This window comes from Martes martes, assembly GCF_963455335.1.
Source record: "Martes martes genome assembly, chromosome: 12".
Classification (NCBI taxonomy): Eukaryota; Metazoa; Chordata; class Mammalia; order Carnivora; family Mustelidae; genus Martes; species Martes martes.
The window spans coordinates 4,293,985-4,316,674 of NC_137900.1; the positions used below are offsets into that span (position 1 = coordinate 4,293,985).

General features: G+C 57.3%; 1 protein-coding gene across 1 annotated transcript in view; it reads right to left on the reverse strand.

The window, feature by feature from the left end:
• Window positions 1-18,840, reverse strand: part of FGD3 (FYVE, RhoGEF and PH domain containing 3) — a 35,461-nt gene extending 16,621 nt beyond the window's left edge. The window contains exons 1-7 of the mRNA XM_080820065.1: window positions 18,767-18,840; window positions 10,615-10,766; window positions 9,403-9,935; window positions 5,021-5,110; window positions 4,292-4,428; window positions 2,614-2,770; window positions 241-379 (exon numbers count right to left, since the gene is read on the reverse strand). Of these exons, the coding sequence (XP_080676191.1) occupies window positions 241-379; window positions 2,614-2,770; window positions 4,292-4,428; window positions 5,021-5,110; window positions 9,403-9,885 (1,006 nt within the window). The 5' untranslated portion in view covers window positions 9,886-9,935; window positions 10,615-10,766; window positions 18,767-18,840. The remainder of the gene's footprint in view (window positions 1-240; window positions 380-2,613; window positions 2,771-4,291; window positions 4,429-5,020; window positions 5,111-9,402; window positions 9,936-10,614; window positions 10,767-18,766) is intronic.
• Between the last annotated feature and the right edge of the window lie 3,850 nt (window positions 18,841-22,690).

Below are 22,690 nucleotides of genomic sequence, written 5' to 3' on the forward strand. Positions count from 1 at the left end.
TTCCTGGGGCCTGACCTCTGCCAGCATCTAGCAGCTCCCGCCCCAGAACCAGGGTCCCCCCTCTAAGGGCAGTGGGGGCAGGGCGGTTTCTCCCTTGCAGTTACTTCTGAGATGTGCTTAGGGGGCACTGGGCAATCTGCCCCACTCTGTCCCTGTCCCTGTCTCTCTCTCTCTCCTCTCTCCCTCTGGGTCCCAGCAGGGGCCCCAGCTCCCACGTGGCCTGGTGGCTGCTGGGCTCACTTTCCGCGTCCTTCCGGTCGGGGGCATCTCCTGGGAGCCTCTTCAGATAGTCCTTGAGTAGCAGTTGGTAGCGGGGGACCCTCTGCACGGGCTCCAGCATGTGGTGCTGCAGCGTCAGGTTCCCACACACCTCCTGCTTCTGTGGGGGAGAAAGGCAGCACGTGGCACCTGCAGAAACACGTGTGGACCTGGCCCCCGCTTCTGGCCTCCACGGCACCTGGGCTCTGCTGACTGCAGACTACATTACAGCAGGGTAAACCGAGGCCTGGAGAGACTGAACAATGGAGCAAGGACCCAGACCCCCGTGCAGGCTTTTATAAAGGTCCTCGGGGGAGACAACTCATCCTTGCGGGAAGGCTTCCCTCCCAGGTAACCCCCCACCCCACATTCACTTGCATAATTGCTCACTCAGGTGCCGGAGGCTGGGCCTCTTCCTTCTCTGGACACCAGGGAGGACTGGACTCCCAAATATGACGGGGGACCTGCGGCCCTGCCTAGAAGCCGCTCTGAGTGTGGCTGCCTGCTCTGATGGTAGTACGACCCTTAGTGCAGGGGTGGGTGCTCAGGCCTCGTGCCCCACCCTGGCCCTCAGTCACTGCACTGCCACCTCCGGCACCTGCGTGCTGTCCCACTGGGGGCCCCTGCCCTTGCTGTCTGCCTCCACTCCCTGCAGGTGTCCAGGCATGTGCTCCTTGGTTAAGATGCTCCAGCCTTCCCCCTGAGTTTGCTGGGGGCTACGCTGTCCCCCTGCTTCTCCCTGCCTGCCACCCGCGCCACTCAGGGCTCACAAGAGAACAGCCTCCAGCCCGAAGGAGCTCCAAGTGCCCTTGACACAACAGGGCCCAAGGAGCGCCGTTGGCAGCTATCACAGAAACAACCCTTCTGGGGGAGGCTAATCAGGGGTGACCAGGAACCAGACATTCATGGAATTCCAAAGTATCTCCCTGCAAGAAACTTCCTAAGACCACAGGGGACACACTTTGGGGGGGCACATGCTTTCCTGGAGAGGAAACCACAGTGCACCTCGTGCCCCAGCAGGAGCATATGGCCCCCACACCTGCGCCTGCCTAGACCTCCAGCTTCCCAGTGCACCGGCTAGTGGTGCTGACACAGGCAGTGTGAACTCCTAGTTCCTGCTGGTCACTCAGGGCTGGGGCTCGGCCGCCGGCACGGCCTGGGAGGCTGGAGGGGGTGGTCTGTGCACACAGCTGGGGCTGGCCCAGACCAGGGGTGAGGGAGCTAAAGGAGGAAGGACTGGAGCTGTCCTCTGTGGGCAGGGACACAGGGGCATCTAGGACTCCACGCTAGGAAATCCTGGGTGACCCGAAGGCCACAGGACCTGGGGGAAACGCAGAAGGAGGAACGTGTGTGAATGGGAATGCACATATGCACACACACGTATGTATGGCGTGTGTGCACAGATGCGGTGTGTGACATTCAAGTGTGGTGCTCAGGGTACACAGGATGTTAGGACAAGAGGCTAACTATTCACAAAAAGAAAACTGGACTCTTACCTCACACCACAATCCACCTGGAAACTATTCTGGAATAGCAATTCTAATTTTTTAAGCAAGACATAACCTTAGAAAAAAAATTATCTAATCGTGGGATAGGAAATACATTTATAAGCATTACTTTGAAGATTTTTAAAACCATTATTTAAAAAAATAAAACCATTATTTTCTTTAAAAACTGGTGAATGTGGGGCTCCTGGGTGGCTCAGTCAGTTAAGCATCTGCCTTCAGTTCAGGTCATGATCCAGAGTCCCAGGACTGAGCTCCACATCAGGCTTCCTGCTCAGCAGAAAGCCTGCTTCTCTCTTTCAGATAAATAGATAAAATCTTTTTTAAAAGTTTTTAATTTAAAAATCTTTAAGAAAAGACTTCACTTTAATAAAGAAACTGGTAAAGGTGGCTCCTTAAAAACTAAAAATTTTGTTTAGTAAACAACGTCGTAAATAAAAATCAGTGGGGAAAATAACTTGTAAGATACAGAACAGATAATAAAAAACATTCTTAAAGTGTAAAATCCTGGCAAACTGATCAGGAAAAGCGGCACTGAAGAGGTGGGAAGGGGCTGTTTGCCGGACGAGAGAAAGCAGGGGGATGAGCAGGTCCCCAGAGGCCGGCGGGTTCATGGAGGGGGGAGGGGACTTTGGAGAGAGGCGGGAGTCACAGTCGTGTTGGGATCCAGAGTCCACCCAACAACAGTGACCATACAGACCACACACCCTCTCAGAGGCACTCCCCATCCCCTGAAAGGACGACAAGGACTTGCGTCCCGGAGTGATTCAGCAGAGCAGGACATGGGCTGCGGCTTCCCAGAATCTCCCCACACTTCCACGACCCCAGCATGTGCCCGCAGCTGGCCTACCTGGATGCTGTGGACTACGTCTTTGAACACCGGGGAGCGCTGGGTCCAGGCGCTCACCAGCTCCATGGCCCGGTCAAAGTTCTTGACGTACTCGCCGTACATCTTGAGAAACGGGGCCAGCTTCTGCAGGATGTCCCCGAGCCGGGGGTTCGTGTCCCTTTGTGGGGGAGAGAGGTCATCAGAGGGGTCAGGGTGGGACGGGGACGTCACCCGGAATCCATGGGGTAATGGCCCGACTCCCAGTGCTGTGTGATGGTAGGCAAATCGGTCACCCTCTCTGAGCCTTACTTTCCTCCCCGGTATCACGTAGGGGGGAACCGCGTGTTACACGGAGGTAAACAAGAAGATCCCGTGGGCTCTCCAACTGTGCGGACACAGGACCGCTGCTCCAGGCCAGGGGTGCAGCGGGGACGCGACCGCTCAAATGGCAGGCCGCTCATCAGAGAGAATCTGTGAGGCCCCGTGTCACCCCTTAGAGGGGCAAATTTCAGGAACAATGGGATGAGTGGACGGTGGCAAGCTCATTGGAAAGCAGCAGGTTAGTGATAAACCCGGCACGGACAGGGATTTGAAAATAAATTTCAAGAAGCGTAAAATATACCCATAGTCTTTAACCTTCAAACCACAGTTCTAAGGGGAAGTGACCCTAAGACATCATCAAAAAGCAAAGAGGCGTGTGCTCAAAGCCACCGGGGTGGCATCACAAGAACGCGCTCTGGTCACTGTCCCTGGAGGGCGGGCTGCCTGTGCAGGCGGGCGGGCGAGGCTTCTTCCCTGCGGTCTGTGCACGCGAAGTCTCTCTGGGGCCTCGAGGAGAAAACCCATTTTTAGCAAGTGTGGACAGAAGGTCCGCTGGGCCCTGGGCTTTAATCTGATGGCCTTAGGGACACAGTATGACCTGCTCTGCAGGGGGAGTGAGCTCCTCATGAAGAACCACAAACAGGGACCCTCACTGGGCCGGGCAACTGAGGGGACTCCCGCAAGTCAAGGCTCTTGGCCTCTGCACCCTCACTCGCCTGCCTGCAGCTGGAGAAGGGGTCTCGGGGAGCCAAGGGGCAGAGCTCCCGGCACGCCCAATGCCCCAGGAGACCGGGGCGCTGGCTCAAAGCCAGGCGGGAGCAGAGAGGAAACAGCAGACAGCCCAGAGCAAAGCAGAGCGCCGGGAAGAGTGGGGGACGCACATGAAGTGGACAGTGGCAGGCGGAGGGCCACGCCGGTGATGTTTTACCGTCCAGACTCAGAGTCGAGCCCGCCCTCGGCGAAGAGCAAGATGCGGCAGAGGGACAGAAGGACAGCCCCTGGGGGCAGCCGGAGGATCCAAAGTGCCCTGGGAAGGGGAACGCCGCAGTCTCCAAAGCAAAGGTGGAGTATGTGTGAGGAGGAAAACAAACCTGCTAGGTCCTTCACTTGCTGTTTGGTGTTCACAGACCCCACAGAGCCCGAGCGGGGATTAAAGGAGCTTTGAAGCGCGGACAAAGCAGCGGAGGCGCGGGGACGCTGTGGGTCAGCGCTGGCCCAGGCCGGTGCAGGGAAGGAGCCAGGACCCACGAGACAGCCCCCCACCCCGCCCCGTGCCTGCGTGTCTCTCGGGCACACAGACCCCGCACGGAGAGGCTGGCCACGAGAACCCCGCGCAGCTGCCGTGACCCGGCGGCCGGGACCCAGGGGCCACACTCACCACTCCTGCGTGATCCGTGTCTGCAGCTCGGGGAGGAGGAAGTGCCCATGGAAGCGATAGATGGACGAGATGTTGGAGAAGATGCCCGTGGTGACCTCCGAAGGGATGCCGGCTTCTGTCAGCCGGGTGCAGAAAACCTGGGGGTACAGAGGCCCGTACAGCGGGTGCTGAGCTGGGGGGAGGGGCTCCTGTTTTCTTAACGAACCTCCGCTTCATCAAACGGGCGCAGACCTATGGTTTTAAAGCCAGCTCACTGATGGCTAAGGACTGCGGGGGAGGCAGACACGGTCCTCTGCTGATGCGGACTTGCTGTCCCGCCTCTGCACACCTCTCAAGGGAACTGGGGGGTCCGGATTTCCTTTCTCCACTCTGTGAGCTACACAGGGACGCGATACCTGGCAGAACTCAGGGTGTCCACCAGAGGTTTACTTCCTGTGCTCATAAACCCGGGCTGCTCTGGGGAATAGCAAGCTTCCCAGAGCCCCTTTCCGTGCTCAGATAACGCAACTGCCAGGAAGAACCCCTCCAACCAGGTGACGGGACAGGACCTTGGCCCCAGAGCCCCAGGCTCAGACAGCAAAAAGGAGGAGTTTGTGGAGGAGACTCAGGGTGGCCTGAGTTTTAGTGTGAAGTCCCTCATACTGGGAGGGCCAGCCAGCGCTAAGAGAGGGGACTTTGCCTCTGAAACTGGCAGCTCACAGAGGCGGGACCCCAGCCCTGGGGGGCTACCTGGTCCAGCAGGTACAGCCGCTGTACGTAGGTCTCCTCGGTGTGCAGGAGCTCCTGGGCGATGTGGAGCAGCTTCGGGGGCTCAGAGCACTGCAGAGAGAGGAACCACAGGTCCCTGGGGAGGCAGGTCTGACACTGGGGGTAACCAGGGGGCCTGGGGGCTGAGGAGGCCACTAGCACTGGGCCAAGGGGCTCAGTTCTCACAGATGGACTTCTCAGGGAGGTTTCTGGGGAAGGCACAACAGCTCCTGCCAACCCCCCCTACCATCCCAGATACAACTCTGCCCTCCTGAGACCTTGACCACAGAGCAGCTACAGCAGCCACATGAAAATATTTTGTGGCCTGCTTTTAGCAAGACAGCAGACTAGAAAGCTACAGGCCCTCCTTTCCCCAGTGACATGGTGCCAACAACGTATGGAACGGAATCCCTCCATGAGAACCCAGAGGAGAGCTGAGAAGCTACCGCTCCACATCACGGTAAAACCAAGAAGAGATTCCCGCAAATGGGGAAACCAGGCAGCATCTGGCACGCCCTTTCGTGTCCCTCCCCAGGCAGCAGAGCGTGGCCCACGTGGAATGTAGTCCCTAGGCTGGAGGTCCTGCTCCGGATGGAAATGAGACAGTGAGCCTCACATCCAGGACTCTGACGTGTCTGGGGGCCACCCGAGGGACTGCTGGCTTCGGTCTGCCCAACGGGGAGTGCTGTCATGACCCACACCAGAGTTTGAAAGTCCTGAAAACAGGCCAGCCGTGTGCAAGACAGAAAGCTCTAACTTCAAGGGGCTTTATGTAATTTCAATGGTAACCACAAGCAAAATGTCTATAGAATATACACGAAAGGAAACGAGAAGGGAATCAAAACATACCGTTAAAAAAATTCAATAAAAAGTAAGGCAGGCTCTAAGAAAGGGACAAAAAAGTCACAAGATGTGTAGAAAACAACTATCAAAATAACAATGATCCCCCCCTATAATTACTTTAAACATAAATGGATTAAACTCCCTAATCAAAAGACATGGATCCGCTGAACACATTTAAAAAATAGCATCTCGTCACACGCAATGCACAAGACACTTTAGATTTAAGGACACACACAAAGGCTGGAAGTGGAGGACGGGTAAGATCGGGCATGCAAACGGACTCTCTCTTCTCAAAAGAGAACAGGAGTGGCTACACTGATACCAGTCAAAACAGACTGTAAATAAGAAACTGTTACCAGATATAATGAGGAACATCATATGATGATAAAAGGACCAACTCACCGAGAAGATAAAACAATTAGAAATATTTATGCACCAGGGGTGCCTGACAGGCTCCATTGAAAGAGTGTGGGACTCCCGGGGTGCCTGGGTGGCTCAGTGGATTAAGCCTCTGCCTTCGGCTCAGGTCATGATCTCAGGGTCCTGGGATTGAGCCCCACGTTGGGTTCTCTGCTCAGCAGGGAGCCTGCTTCCCCCCTCTCTCTCTGCCTGTCTCTCTGCCTACTTGTGATCTTTCTCTCTGTCAAATAAGTAAATAAAATCTTAAAAAAAAAAAAAAAAGAAAGAAAGAGTGTGGGACTCTTGATCTCGGGGTCCTGAGTTTGAGCCCCATGTTTGGTGCAGAAAGGACTTAAATTAATAAAAAGACTTAAAAAAAAGCGTAAACAAATATTTATGCACCAAACCTCATAAGTCCTAAATATATGAAAGCACACTTTGACAGAATTAAAGGGGAAAAAGCAACGTGGTGATTGTAGGAGACTTCAGCACTGCATTTTCAACACTGGGCAGGACATGCAGACAGAATACCAGTGAGGAAACGAGGGTATGAACAGACACACAGACGCAGACCCCCCGCCCAGCAGGAGAAGGCACATTCTTCTCAAGTGCACATGGAACATTCTCCATGATGGTCTATATATCAGACCCCAAAACAAGCATTAACAAACTTCAGATTGAAATCACATAAAGTATTTTTTCCAGTTACAGTAGAATGAAACTAGAAATTAAGAGCACAAGAAAAACTGGGAAACCCACAGATAGGTAGAAATTAAACAACACGGTCTTCAAGAATTGAAGAAGTCACAAAGAAAATTAGAAAATAGCTTGAAACAAATGAAAATGAAAATACAAACACCAGAACTTAGGACGCAGCAAACACCGCTCGGAGGAACATTTGTAGCTGTAAATGTGTATGTGAAAAAGGAAGAAAGATCTCAAATCAACAACGTAACTTCACACTTCAAGAGATTAGAAAGAGAACACACTAAACCCAGAGCAGTCAGAAGGAAGGAAATAACAGAGATCAGATCAGAGATAAATGAAACAGAGAATAGAAAAACAATGGAAAAAATCAATCAACCTGAGTTGTTTTTTGGAAAGATCAACAAAATTCACAAAACCTTAGCCAAATTAACTAAGAAATAGACAAAACTCAAGTAAGTAATATTAGAAATAAACGAGGAACTATTACAACCAACATCACAGAAATAAAAAGGATCATGAGAGACTGATGTGAACAATTATACTCCAGCAAACTGGGCAGCCCAGACCAACGGATAAATTCCTAGAAACACACCAAGATTGAAGACATGGGGAAATAGGAAATCTGAATGACCAAGAAGGAGTAAGTTGATTGAATATGCAATGAAAAACTTACCAACAAAGAAGCCAAAAAAGCCTGGAACCAGTTGGGTTCACTGGAAAATTAATACCAATCTCTCTCAAGTGCTTCCAAAACACTGACAAGGAGACAACACGTCTGAGCTCTGAGGCCAACACTGCCCTGACACCAAAGCGAGGCAGAGACCTTCCAAGGACCCTGGAGATGGACGACCCTGGTGCAGACTGACGCAGAAGTCCTTGACAGGACACCAGCAAACCCGACTCAACGGTACAGAAGAGGATTGGACACCAGGACCAAGGGAGGTTTATTCTGAGACTCAATACCCGTGAGAAACACTTGTGATGACCTGCATCGATGCAGAAGCAGCCTCTGACAACATTCACTGTCCCCCTGTGACAAAACCACCAGTAAATGGGACTTCCACCGCAGGACAAATGCTGACTTCCGCTACCTGGGTAGGGGACACGAGGCGTAGGGTCACCCTGAGGACAGGCTAGGGCCTGACCGAGCACATAGACCCAGAAAGGCTGGCACATCCGTATCACAGACATGAAGGCATGGGCCTTCCCCCAGAGCCTGTGTGGGCAGGCGGGGAGCAGGCCTGGGGTGAGCACCTGCCCCCCCACCACCTGGGAGACGGGAGGCCAGGGGAGCTCCTCCTGGGCACGTCTCAAGAGCCACAGATGGTGTGGCACGTGGTAACCACATCACTTAGTTTCTACGTCGTAGGGTGTCTGCACATCTCGGGTCCTTGTCGCCCCACGTGCTGTGCCTTTCACTCAAACCAGCCCCTGCAGAGCCACCCCAGCACCTCCGTGGGCTCTCACGGGCCCCCCGGCCCTGGTCACTCAGAACCAGGTGCCACACACCGTGGACAGCCTCTGTGCAGCGCCAAGTCATTCAGGCTTGCCAGTCCTAAACCTGCTCACCCTGCCTCACCTGCTCCCTCCCACAGGAACAAGACAGGCTCTCGCGCAGCTTCCACCGCCTCTGCCTCCTGACCCACTCTGGTCCTTCCCGTGTGGCCCCGGGGCCTGGCCTGCTCCTCCTCGTATGAACCACAAGCAACCAACTATCTTTCCAATGGCCGATGCACCCTGATCTCTCGGTGTTTCCATACCCGAATAATAACAAAACCTAGGTTCAAACAAGACTCCCAGCTGCCCGCTCCCTTGAAGCTGGCTCACTACAGTGCGGGCACAAGGCTGTCCTTCGTCTGCCAGGCCTGTCTTCTGTCACGGGGCCCTTTAGCCAGGACTGTCCCCACCAGGCCAGTAGATCGGGCGCCTCCTATGCTGCTTGTGGGACCCTGTTGCACAGGCCGTGTCTCTGGGCCAGGCCCTCTGCTTCACTTCCTCGTCCCCACGTACCCCAGTGCAGACCCCAGAGGCCAGGGTGCTGTCGGGACGCAAAGGGGCTCTCTCACAGAGGACCCACCATGCCGTGGGCACATCTGCTTCCCGGGGCGCCTGCTCCCTGCCACGCCCCATGGTGACCCTTGGTTCCCTGTTCATAACACAGGGGCTCTGCAAGGTGGGCAGCCAGCCCTGACCAAGGGGGTGGTGGTGGCTCCGTGAGCACTGAGACCTATGGCCACAGTCCTAGGGGTTGGGCCCCTGCGCCCCCGTGAGGACGTGGAACCTAGGCTTGGGAGTGAGGTCGGCACATGGGGAGCCGGAGCCCCTGCCCTCCCCGCTGATCCACCACCCGGCCTCTCTGACCTCACGAACCCTCAGAAGAGCCCCTGCCACCCCAGGACGTGAGGGCGGCCTACCTTGGCCGGGTCAGCAAGATCCCCTGGGGGGCTGTTCTCGGGGTCAGGCTCCTCACCGCTGCCTTCGCCCACGTCGCTATCGGCCACCTCCTGCAGGGCCTTGCCTTCTGGGGCTCCGTCCAGCTGCGGCCCCAGGACTGTGGGGCCCTGGCCAGCCTCGCTGCCTTCCCCGCAGGGGAACTGCTCATTCGCCACACTGCAGGATGGGCTGTCGATCCCGCTGTCCCGGTTGGGGAGCTTAGCACCGCCATTCAGCTCCCCCGAGGGGCCTGTATCCAGGGGGCCATCCCCTGCAGCAGCTGGGCTGCCGGGGCTCCCAGAGTCAGAGTCCTTGCCGTGGGCTCTAGGCCCGAGTGGCAGTGCCTGGAGCTTCCCTGGGTCTGCCCTCGGGAGCGCCTGGGAGGAGCAGCCAGGCCCGGAGTTCGGCTCCCCCAAGGCAGCAGTGGGGGGCTGGGCTGTTGAGGTCCCCCCTTCTGACTCCATTGTCACAGCTGAGCTCCCTGAGCTCCAGGGGGAGCTGGCCGGAGGGCTGCCTGTGGGGGGAAATGAGCAGGGTCAGTGCCAGCCAGGCACGGACCAGCCCCTGCACGCAGCCCCAAGTGCAGCCCCCAGGCATGTCCTCCCAGAGAAGGGGGGAGGTGGGAGAGGGCCGTGTGGGGACGGCGCACACAGCTCCAGCGGGGTCCTGTCCAGACAGGACTTTGTGGAATGGCAAATGGAAAGCATTTTATTTTAAAAATAAGTAAATTTCTTCTATGTAAAAAAAAAAAAAAAAAAAGGAAAAGAGACAGAGAGGGAAGAGAAGAGGGAGGTAAGAAGGGGAGGACGGAGGGAAGGAATCCCACAGCGTGAAGCCCCTGCTGCACAACACGTTTGAACTACACCCACAGAAATAACCGTGGGGAGCGCGGTGGGCCGGTCATCTGCGTGCTCTGCCCCGGGGATGTGGTTCTGAGGGGCCCCCTCTGTGGCGTTACTGTGACCCACATGGTCCAGAGACCCCGGCCCAGGGAGGCCAGGGATTTGCCCCAGATGCCACCCCCCCACCCCCCCAACCCCCGCCACAAAGTGCCCTGGAGCTGCTGGCTGCTTTCACCGCCCGCCTCTCCCGGACACCCTCACGGGAGAGGCGAGAACCATTGTGGGAGGGTCCGGGGGGACGAGGCCAGGGGAGATCAACATTCCCCAGAATCTCCCTTGGACTCCACTCACCTGACGCCCTGGTCTCCAGGGAGGGCTCCACACCTGGCTCCCTGCAGGCCGTGTGCGGGGTCTGGGTTGGCTGCCTCAGGCGGTAAGCATGAGTGGGGCTGGGAGGCTGGCTGCAAACCTCCTTCCTGTCCAGCAGGTTTGACACAGGGGTCCTGAAACAACACGACAGGAGCATGAAAGCTGCCTTCACCGGCACCCGCGGTGGCCGGGTGTCAAGCCAGCTCCAAAGGCAGAAGGTGGAAGGGCACCTCCGCGGCCCCGCCCAGCGTGGCCAGCCCCGGACAGGTCATAGGCCGCAGGCAGATGGAGCACGTGGCTTCTTGCCAGAACACAGGGACAACTCTGGGGGTCCGGCCCAAACCTCCAGGCCAGAATTGACCGTCCCCGCCCGTGGTGCCCATGCTGGGGGAGGTAGGGTCCCACCCGGTGTGCAGAGGGCCGGAGGGCACCTCCCAACCCCACCCGAGCTCCCTCCTGACACCTGCACACACAGGCGTCCAGGGTTCACACCCACGATCAGCCTAGCAGCCCACAGCTTCTGCACACGCTCCCCTCTTCCCTTGCAAACCAGGCTGAAGAACCACCCATCTCGCCCTCACACAGAGCCGTAAAGGTGTCCAGAGCCTGCCCCTCAGCGCCTCGCAGGCGGGAAGCCCTCTGGGCATGCTGCCTCCACGATGGGATGGCGGACTCCGCCTACGACACCTGCCGCACAGCTCCCTTCCCGTGGGGCCAGACTGCTCAGGGGCGGACCTTTCTCTAAGTGGCCCCAAAGCCAGAGCAGCAGGCACATGCACCACGGGCCCCTGCCCTGTTCTTGATGAGCTCCATGGGGAGAAACATGAAGGTTTTGAAACAGAAAGTACTTGCTTTACTGCATTCCTCTCATAGCACAGGAGGTAAACCCAAGGTCCCAGCACGCAGATACGACAGAGCCCTGCAGACGTGCCGGTGGAATGCGGGCCCCACGCTCAGCCTCTGTGTGTCAAGTGCGGTGTCTGGCCCCAGGGGAGCCTTGGCGACCCCCAGGGGTCCTGCTTCTGGTTACCCCCACCACAGAGCGAAGCACAGCGTCCCCAACAGGTGGAAACCAGAGCGGTGCGCCCTCTGTCGCATCCTGCTCCTGCACGGATCCAGCCCCACGTGGACCCCAGGGACAGGAGAGCCCTGTCAGGGGGCAGAGGCTGCAGGGTCCCTGAGGATGGTTGGCACATGTGGGAGGGCACCATCAGACTGAGCAGGAGCCGCTGGGGGAACAGCAGTGGCCAGGCACAGGCAGGGAAAAGCTGGGCCCCACTGGTGGAGGGGGGCGGTCCACCCCATGGGGAGCTCTGCTCAGGTCCCAGGATGCCCACCTGCTTCCTAGCAGCGTCACGGCTCCCCCGGACGGCGTTCAAGAGCAGCTCGAGCCAGGGCAGCCGCACCTCCAGCCTCCCGAGGGGAAAGCCTCCAGCGAGAGCTCGAGGCCTGCGGGAGAGGGACGTCCGGACGCTGTAGACAACGAGCAGATCTGGGGGGACAGCGACAAAACCACCTACACTGAAGCACACACAGTCGGGCAGAGCGATGTGAGTGAGCGTCCCGCAGCAAACAGAGGCGTAACCGGACTCCGGACAGGGGAGTGGCGGGAAGTGTTTGCGGAATACAGACCACGGCATTCCTGCGTCAACGGAAGTTGTAAACCCACAGAGCCAAGGGTCTCAACCAACGCCGAGCACGAGAAATGTCTGTAAGTAGTTTTCCACACAGAAAGCTCCAGGCTCCAAAGGCTTCAGGGTGAATTCTAGCAAATGCTGGGGAACACGAGAGAAGGCTCGGCAGAACGCTGAGCCCTGTGCACGGCAGATGCCGACTGGCCGAAGACCAGGCACACACCCGCCTTTCCGTCTACACAGAGTTCCAGGAGACGCATATGAACCTGTGGTCAGGGACCACAGATGGGCTCGCTGTGTTGACCAGGGAGACTGCGTCACGGGTACGCACACGTGTCGCACATCGGGTCTGCACTCTGCCCGTGTGCCGTCCTCTGTCTCAGTATACCACACAGACGGCGATGCCTCGGGCGTGAGCCAACTTACCCGGCTGACATTCCCCAAGTGCCATTTTAAAAAGATTTCATTTACTTATTAGACAGAGAGAGCTCAAGAGAGCAAGCGCAGAAGCAGGGGGAGGGACAGAGGGAGAGGGAGGAGTAGGCTCCCCGCTGAGCCATGGGGCTCAGTCCCAGGACCCTGAGATCATGACTGGAGTGGAACACAGATGCTCAACCCACTGAGCCACCCAGGACCCTCCCCGCAAGTGCCAATTTTACAGAAGGGACAGGGGTCAGGCAGAGCACAGGTGGTACCCCACAGCCTGGGGAAGCTTTGGCAGCCCTGGTGCCCACATGGTCATTCTCATCCAGAGGACTGGGGTGCACGCATCCCCTGGAGACCTTGAACCATGACCAACTCTTCTTCCAAGGGCGGCAGAACCAGCTCAGTCAGACGGGAAAGCCCAAAGCTCAACATAAAGACATCCCACAGGAAGCAGAGTGTGGGGTACAACAGAGACCACTGCTCCCCCAGTCTGATTCAGGAAGGCGTGGGCTGCAGCCCATGGCCTTGTTCATCTTGGGACTGGTCTCCCTGCCGCCTTTCCAAGTCCAAGGTCAGCACCAGGGAAGGCCAGCCCAGTTCCCACCTGCCCTCTGCACAGCACAGGGGAGCAGAGGGCACTGGGAAGGGAACACACATATGCACACATGCTCACACCTACACATGTACTTCTGTAACACACACACACACACACCATGTGCCAGGAGCTGTGCTCAGCACTTCTGGATACTCACTCACAGACACCAAGGTGGGTGACGTCCTGTGTTTCAGACAAGGAAGCCAAGGCTGACCCTGGTTCACACTGACACATCCAGGGCCAGTGTGGGGGTGGGTGTGAGCACAGGAACTACAGAGCTGTGGTCAGCCTTCTCTACCCAGCCCTGGCTCTCACCTTAGAAACGCTGAGTCACCTAGCTGAGCTCCCAACTACAGGGGAGCTACAAACACGGCAGGACACAGCCAGGGCCCAGGGCCCCTGACACCCAAGGGTGCCACCGCCCAGCATCAAAGCCCTAACACTGAGCCTGGGGGAGGTTCAGGTGCTCGAGAAGGATGGAGAAATTAAACTTCCAGGGTATTTGGACCATCTAAGTGGCTTTGGAGCCCTGACACTGCCCGGTGGCTGCCCGAGACAGGCAGGGACGCTCCTGCGCATGGACCACAAGACCAAGCATGGCCCCACCCCACCTGCTGCCAGGTGTCCCCTCCTTGGGAGCAACATGGGAACCCCCGCTAGAAATACCACCCTCCTGTGCTCGCTTCGGCAGCACATATACTAGAAATACCACCGTCCTGTCTCTTGCTGCCTGGTACTCGGCACCCTGTGTGGTTCCTACCGACAGCAGCCACCTCTGGCTGGCCTCTGAAACTGTCCCACACTGACCAGCACCAGCCCCAGGACTGTGCGAGAGGACAGCGCTCAGTGGGGCTGCTCTCTCCCCACCATGCTCGAGTGGCGGCTCACATGCAATAGGTCACCTGAACAAGCCTGAAAATACACCAGGGGTACCTGCGGTACCTGCACACAGGTCCAGGCGGGGAGACAAGGCTGCAGAATCCACGAGGCCATGCAGCAGTGAGAAAGGTTTGTGACCTGGAGCTGCTGCGCTCCAGGGTCAGGCTCCAGAAGCATAACCTTTGTCCTGGGGCCTCAGCCTGGGGTCTCCACCCTGTCTGCTGAGCAAATGGAGACGGGCTGATGGTGGGGTGCCGTGTGCTCTGGGATGCGGCCGGGTCGGCGGGACCTGGGGACAGGCTGCAGGGCATGCTGAGCACAGAAAAAAGGAGGCGGACCCACGCAGCTCCGTCCCCGCGTGCTGGGATGCCCTCATCGGCTCACACCATTGCTTAAAGTTACCGCGCCTTCAACAGATGATGGAGTGACCCCTCCTCTTTAGTAAACTTAGAAGTTATAGAAAACCAAGAAGGATATAAACGCTCCCTACCCCTGTGACGCTGGGATGCCCGTGTGGGCAGCGGCCTGTGGGCAGGATGGCCCCGGTGGGGGCTCCTGGGGGGGGGCAGCACCTTTTCTTAGAGATGCAGCTGTCGTTCCAATACCGAATCCCAACACCTGGTCCTCGAGAATGCTCTTCTCACAGAAGAACTGAAAGCAGAGAATTGAATAGATACATGCACACTCCCGATCGCAGCAGCATTCCTCACAGCAGCGGACGGGGGGCTAGTTGGGGATGCAGCCCCAGCGGCCAGGGCAGGGGACGCATATACAGCTCGCGGACATACTGGTGATGGAACATTCCTCAGCCCTCAAGAGGGAGGACATCCTGACACCTGCCACAGCATGGACGGGCCCTGAGGACACGAGGCTGAGTGCCCCTCCCAGAAGGACAGATACCATGTGAGGTTCCTGGAGTCGTCAAATCACAGAGACAGAGAGTGGGTGGCGGCGCCGGGGGCTGGGGGGCAGTAGTGTTTAATGACGCAGTTTCAGTTTGTGAAGACAGAACATTCTGGAGACAGACAGTGAGGACGGCGGCACCACATGCAAACACTTACCGCCATTGGACACTTAAAAGTTGTTTGGATGACAAATTTTATGTTACGTGTACTCTACCACCAAAAAACAGCTTAAAAAAAGAATGTGTTTTAGAAAATTCTCATCAGAAGTTGTGTGATTGACGGCTAAGACAACAGTGACTGAAATGCGTAGAACTTACTGCCTGCCCGGGCCCTGGCCTTTCCTCTGCACACCCTGGAAACCCCTGGCGCCCCCCTGAGACACGCGTCCTGATGAGGACCTGGCCCTTCGTGGGGTGGGGCTCGAAAAGAGCAGGGACTGGGGCGGGCAGGGGCGCTGACACAGACCCAGGGGGGTTGCCGACCTGACACAGACCCCAAGGAGATAGACTGCAGCCCACGCTCCATGCGGCGCCCCCACGTGCTCCCCCAAGAGCGAACAGGGGCATCATGGGTCCTCCTGTATGCATGCGGGGAGGTGGTCGAGCAGCTGGCCTGAGGCTTTGCACCAGAGTGATGGGCTGCTACCACTCACCAGCCGGGCCACAGGGACAAGTTGCACTTGCTGAACCTCCGTTTTCTCCTGCCCAAAACGGACACAACTGTCCTGCAAAGGTTCCCAGAGCCTGAGGCGGCACAGCCCTGGTCCCGAACTGGCCACATCCTACGTGTTTGGCAGCCCAGCAAACCTACACCGCCAGGACAGCTTGCCAGGCTGGTGGGCTTCAGCCACCGACACAGCTGAAAGCTCCCAGGTCCCTGTCACCGGCTCCATCCTGCAGGACCTGGTGAGGCCGCGCCAGGGCACAGTACTTATTCTGTGTGCTCAATGCTAGCTTACCAGAAGCTCCCAGCCGGGAGGTGCACTGCGTCTCCTCAAGAAGCCATGACAGAGCTGCCACAGGCGCACGGGACAACACAGGGCCGCAGGCCACGCAGGATGCACGTGCACAGGACGGCACGGCACGCAGGACACACGCGTATGGGGCTGCACGGCACGCAGGTGCACGGTGCGCGGGAGCACGGCACGCAGGACGCATGCGCATGGGGCTGCACGGCACGCAGGTGCACGGTGCGCGGGAGCACGGCACGCAGGACGCATGCGCATGGGGCTGCACGGCACGCAGGTGCACGGTGCGCGGGAGCACGGCACGCAGGACGCATGCGCATGGGGCTGCATGGCACGCAGGTGCATGGTGCGCGGGTGCACAGCGCAAAGGACGTACGCGCACGGACCCAGTGGGCCTGCAAAACTGACCGCCTGAGCTGCTTCCACTTAATCTTTTCACTTTTACGTTTACTTAATGCTCTTCTTTTCTTCCTAATTGTATTTTCTACTGTTAACACTCGCATTCTTGTGTGCTTTATTTGTATTTCCGATTCTGTGTTTATTTCGCCATCACCTGGACTGTAAATATAGACACCGCATCACTGTCCGCTGTTGACAAACAGGTCCCCACAAGGTAACCAGCTGTGCCGCACCCCCAGCTGCTTCTGGGCGGGCCCGCGAAGCTCTGGAGACCTGCTGGGTGACCTACTGTTGGGCTGCGTGCATGGGGCAGGGGTCCCAGGCGGACTGCTGGTGCTCCGGGCTCCCCACACAACTTCACCTTTGCTTATGTCTGAGATGTTCACTAGAAGACCCAGTGAAACGACCAGACAAGAACCTTCCAAAAGTTTCCAGTTGCACAGAGATCCTGACCATGCTCCCAGGGCTGGCCTGTGTGCATGCAGCCTGGCGCTGCCCACCCCAGGTGTCAGTGCCATGGGGTTGTGCGGAGTTCCGCACATACACTTTGACTGCTGCCCCCAGACCCCCGCCTGGGGTCACTCTCACTGCTGCCCTGGGGGATGCCTCCCCACGGGTATAGGTCTCATTGGACTGCACGGTGACCTACTAGTTTATTGCGGGGAAAGGGAGACCAGGCCGCAGGTTCAACCTCCCAAAGCCACACAGTTGTAGGGGCTATAGCCACAGGTCCTGGGCATACATGGGCTTCATGGGGGCCCATTGGAACCGCCAGAGCCAACTGGAAAGGTTAATCACCGCCCTCCTCACTGCATGCCTATCTGGTGACCAACCATCACCACCATACGTGGGACCCCAGATGGAGGGAACAGCATCCCAGGCGGGGGGAACAGCGTCCCAGACAGATAGAGGAAGCAGGGCAAAGGAGAATCAGCCCAGCCATCTGGAGACATGTACCTGGAGACGGGGGAGGTAGAATGCTGGGGTTGGAGCCAGGATGGGTCTCCCAGCCGTGAGCCCAGGGGACCGTGCAAGTGAGTGATGCTCCATTCAGGGCTGGTTTCACATCTGTCCCACAGTCTGACTTCCACATCACCCCCTTTATTGCGGTGCCTCATTCTGCTCATCTGTCAGTGGGGGTCATGAGAGCCCACCTAGAAGGATGTGGAGAGGCCCGTGCTCCTAGCCTCCCAGCTGAGACCAGCAGCTGCACCCCTGTCACTGTTCTGAGTCCCTGGGCTCTTGGGCTCAGGACACCAAAGCCCCATGTGTCCTCAAGGCCTCCGTTAGCCCCCCATCTGAGCTCTGGCCTTCGCAGACTAATCAAGGATCAGGCCTCTGTGTGTCAGAGCACACAGTCCTGTCCAGCTCGGGGGCCCCTGAACTTTCAGAGGTGCTGGCCTTTGTGGGGAGACAGACGTCAAACCCAAGGAGCGGAACCAGGGCCTCTGGCCTCCTGCAAACACCCAGCTGGAGCCAAACCACTTCCTCCCTGTGCACCGGCCCCGCCCAGCCCCGCCTGGCCCCTGCGAACTGTCAGGTTCTGAGGGTCTGAGTTGGGCCCAGCTGGGCAGTGTGCAGGCCAAGGCCCAGGGCTCCCTCTGTCTCGTCTCCTTCAGGAGTGGCCAAGCACTCAGCCAGTTGCTGCAAGCCCCAAGGGTTCCAGGAGCCAAGTGCTCTGGGTATAGCTGTGCCGCCTGAACGCACCCCCACTCTACACAACAAGGTGGCATCTGGCTCCACCCCGCTGCCACCCAGGATGCCCCCATCCCCCTCCCGGAGTCGGTGTTATGGGCATCCCAGGGTGTCCTCCTCCCCCGTAACCACTACAGCCAAGCCCCATCAGTGTCTCAGCTGCATCTGATTGCAGAGGAACCTTCCAGAGCCACACATTTTGTGGGAAGGCTTAACCCCCTAGTGACCATGTGGACCACTCACCCTTTCTCAGCCCAGGTAAAGGAAGACCCACATTGCCCAGGGCCTCGGTGAGAGGTGCGCAGGCTGGGCCCACGTGGGGGTCACCCTGATGTGGGTCAGCCTCAGACCCCGGCCCCTCCGGGGCTAAGTTCATCTTAGCAGGAGTCCAAGGCACCCCAGACGACAGTCAGTGCTGTCCCGGCCGATGGCACGCTTGCTGCTGGCTCTTCGCAAATCAAGCCAGGGCACCCGAGAGCCAAAGGAGCATCGATGTGCCACTCACCCACCACTGCTTTGGAGCCGCCACCCCAAGCCGCTCCTGCTCAGAGCATGCTTGTCCCCAAAACTGGCCCCTGGAGGATCAACACAGGCTCTGCTGGCTGGCGAAGACCCCGAAGCTAGCACCACTCACCTGCCTTCCCTGGGAGCGTGCGCTTCTGCCCGGGGCTGACTTCAGGCAACAGCAAAACACAACTTCCTTTTGCTGGTTTTGCAACACGGGTCACCAAAGACAGCAGCTTCGCATTTCCGCATCGTCACACGCCCAAGTTCACTGGTTCCCCAGCAGCCTCCTCTGTGAAAATGCAGCCAGACTGGCTGGAGAGCCGTCCAGGCCCCCGTGAGCCTCTGCACCGCGGCCTGTGGTGGTTTAACGGCTCCCGTCCGGGGGTGGAGGCGATGGAGGCCGCTGCCTGCCCCCTCCAGCTCACCTCGTGGGCTGCACAGACCTGGGGCACACAACACTGGGACCCTCAGGGGGTCCAGCAGGCCTGAGCAGCGGGGTCCCCTAGCTGAGAGGGGGCCCGTGCACGGTCAGAAGAGCACCCTTGTCACGGGGCAGCTCCGTGACCCCCAGGGAAGGTAAATGCACGAAGACGCCGAACCCTACAAAGCTCAGAGCGTGAGCTCTTGCACGGGTTCCAGCAGCGGCCACTTCGTCCCGCCCTGCACGCTTCTTTAGAAACAAGGGATTTCTTTGAACCTTGGTGGCCTTGTTGCTGGCAGGGGGTCACCATAGAGCCCCCAAGGGCAACGCCTCGCACACTGGGAACACACGAGTATGAGGAAGTCAGCACCGGGGCCGCTAACGAGGGCCTTCCTCCAGCGCACACGGACCTGCCTCGTCCCCCCACCCCCACCCCGGGGCACACAGCGGAGGCTTCTCCACGCCCTCACCGGTAGTGTCCACACAGCAAAGGTGATCCTGTGCTCGGCTGTCTGGGGGTGAGGGGATCAGGCTGCTGACACTACCCACTTCACCTCCAGACAGTCCTCCTCTTAACCCCGGATTTGAGGAAGTCTATGAGGAAGTCGGGGACGGACAGGTCACAGGGGTAGCGCCGTGTGCACGGACATAGGTGCACCTCCCTCCAGGGACGTGAGGACCCCGGTGAGCATGCACAGCGCCTACCCCCTGGCCTCCAGCCACCGCTGAGGACTCCAAACTGCCCCACTGGCAGGTGACAGGATGGTGGCTCGTGTCCCAGGTACCTGGGCTCACATCCGGGCTCTTGGGCTGAGAACCCTCAGAGCCACAGTCCTCTGTCATAAAATGGAAAGGAGACGGGATGCAAGGAACAAGGGCCTGGCCTGTGGCAGGTGCCCCCTCCAGGTGCCTCCTGCTCCAGTGGGCAAGAGCCACGCCTGACACCTTTCCCCAGCATGGCCCTTGCCCGCTGACATCCCTGAGCCAGGAGACTGGCGGTGAGACCCCACCGAGACCTGAGGACCCAGGCCCAGAGTCCCGTTGCGCAGAAATGGCCTAAGGAGGCAGCAGCTCAGATGTCAGGACCCAAAAGGTGATGGACTAAAAGTGGAGTGGGGTGCAGCCCGGCTGGACCGCATCGGGCAGGGGACAACTCTACCTGGGCAGTGGCGCTGTCCAACAAGGAACACACTTGCCAAGAACAAGCGTTTTCATCATATAGCATGTTGAGCAGCATAACATGGTCCCTCGTCACTGTTTCCTCTGCACTCCTTTGAGCACAAGAGCCTGGGACTGTGGTATGGCTCCCACTTACTCCTGGAGAGCAGCATGACCACGTGTGCTGGCTCCCGGCCTCCCCGGCAGCAGGCAGGGCCACAGGACCCAGCCCCGGACCACGGGAGTCACAGGAGCCATGTGCCCCTTCCAGCTTGGCCCCTCATTAAACACATAGAGAATTAATGTGTTTATTTCTTTGTAAACAGAACATATCAAGATAACCAAATTCTCTCTTCTGCCTTTGAGGGGAATTCTAGGCACAAACAACATGAAAATTCCATGTTTACTGAACACGTTGTTGTATCCCAGATCGGGTGCCGACGGTCTGTGGTCTGTGGTATTCTGCCGGCTCACTTCTGGGCCAACAGAGCCCGTTATGTGGGTGCCGACACAGGGAGAAGGGACCCTCTGCACTGCCTTCCCAACTTGTCTGCACATGTAGAATTATTCCAGAATCAAAGGCTTTTAAGTTCAACACTTAGTGTTTCCATGGATGGAGCAATCCTCTGTGGGACCACGAGCCACTTTGCTTCTCTCAGAATCTTGTTTCTTCCAGCGTTTCACGTCCTGGAAAGCTCCCTGTCTCCTCGGTGACCACTGAGGTGGCACAAGGGACAGAGGGTGGTAAAGACGGTCCCCAGACACAGAGCAGTCTGTCTGATGTTTACATGCATGGGGCTGCCTCGACTCAACCCACACTTGGTTTTATTGCAAAATGGCTTGGTTTTGTGTTTTTAAGATTCCGATGGCTGGCCCCCATTGGATGAGTCACCTCTGTCATTGAGTCTGGGTGCGGGGTGAGGGATGAGTGGGTCGAGGAACAATCCAGAAACTGATAGCTCAGGGCCAAGGTCAGGAAGAGCTAGCTCACAGGAAAGGAAATCTAAGTGGCCACACACACGTGATGAGACAGCTACAGCCCACACCCAAGTTCCCTCTCTCCCCATCAGGTTAGCAAAGACCCTTCCACAGGATGGCGGGTGGGACAGAAGGGACATTTGCCCTTTGACCCAGCACTCATCACTCTGGAAACTGGTGCTGGGCATGCCTGCCCGGGTGCACAACAGCAAGGTGCCAGGTGGTCCCTGCACCAGGGCAGGTGGGAGCAAGGCTGGAAACAACCAAGGCCCACCTGGAGGGAGCCAGCGGGTCGACCACGTGGTTCCCGCTCAGCACAGAGAAGCACCTAATGGGCAGAGTGGCCAGACCTCCTCATAGGCAGACACAGCCGGTCACTAGAGTGGGATGAAGTACCTGGCCACCAGATGTTCTAGTTCAAGCTCTGCCAGCTCTTCAAAATGGTTCTGGGGAAACGTGCCTCCCTCTCTACGTGGGGGAAGCACAAACGGCAAATTATTGACGCTTAATAAATGAATTCCTGCATCTTTTCCATAAGTTTGAAAAATTTAAAAACTGTTCAAAATGGCTATCTTATGGATGGAGGCAGGGTGGGAGCGAGAGCTCTCTTGGATCTTTTTGTTTTTTTAACCATGTAACTATATTGTCTACTTTTAAATTTAATAATTTTTAAAAAGATTTTATTTATTTATTTATTTATTTATATTATTTATTTATTTGACAGAGATTACAAGTAGGCAGAGAGACAGGCAGAGAGAGAGGAGGAAGCACGCTCCTCGCTGAGCAGGGAGCCCAATGCGGGGCTCGATATTAAATCCCTAAATTTAATAATTTTTATATGACCATGCTGAAGACACAAATTTTAAAATTCCACTTCTTCTCATGGCTTGTCCCCATGGCAAAGGCAGCACAGAGCCAGGACACAGGCTGGGGCTCCACAGGCACAACACAGAGGAGCAGAGGGAGCACGGGGCAGAGTGAGGATAGGAGGGATCACGAGCAAGCACAGCGGGGGATGAGGACAGGAGGGAGCACGAGGAAGATGAGGACAGGAGGGAGCACGGGGCGGGATGAGGACAGGGGGAGCACAAGGAGCAGAGGAGCACGGGGTGGGAGCACTGCTACCCCAGAGAAGAAGGAAGGCCTGAAAAGGAGCTGACAGTGGCTGAGGAGCACCCCTCTCCCTGCACCTTGTGGACAGCAACCTGGAGGCTCGAAGGAAACAGAGCAGACACAAGCCGCTCACACCCCTGCCCCCCACAGCCCCTCCACACATCTGTCCTTAGTCCCACAGTACAGCTGTATTTGCAAGTCGGAAAATCGGATATGAGTGTCTGACAATGGAGAATAGCACAGGTAGGGTTTCTATAATAAGTAAAATGAGTTCATTTATTAAGTAAGATAATTACTATAATAACGAAAGCACATCAAGTTAAAACAAGACAGGTGGTGTCAAACAGGGATAGAGAGATGTATCAAATGGAACAGAATGGG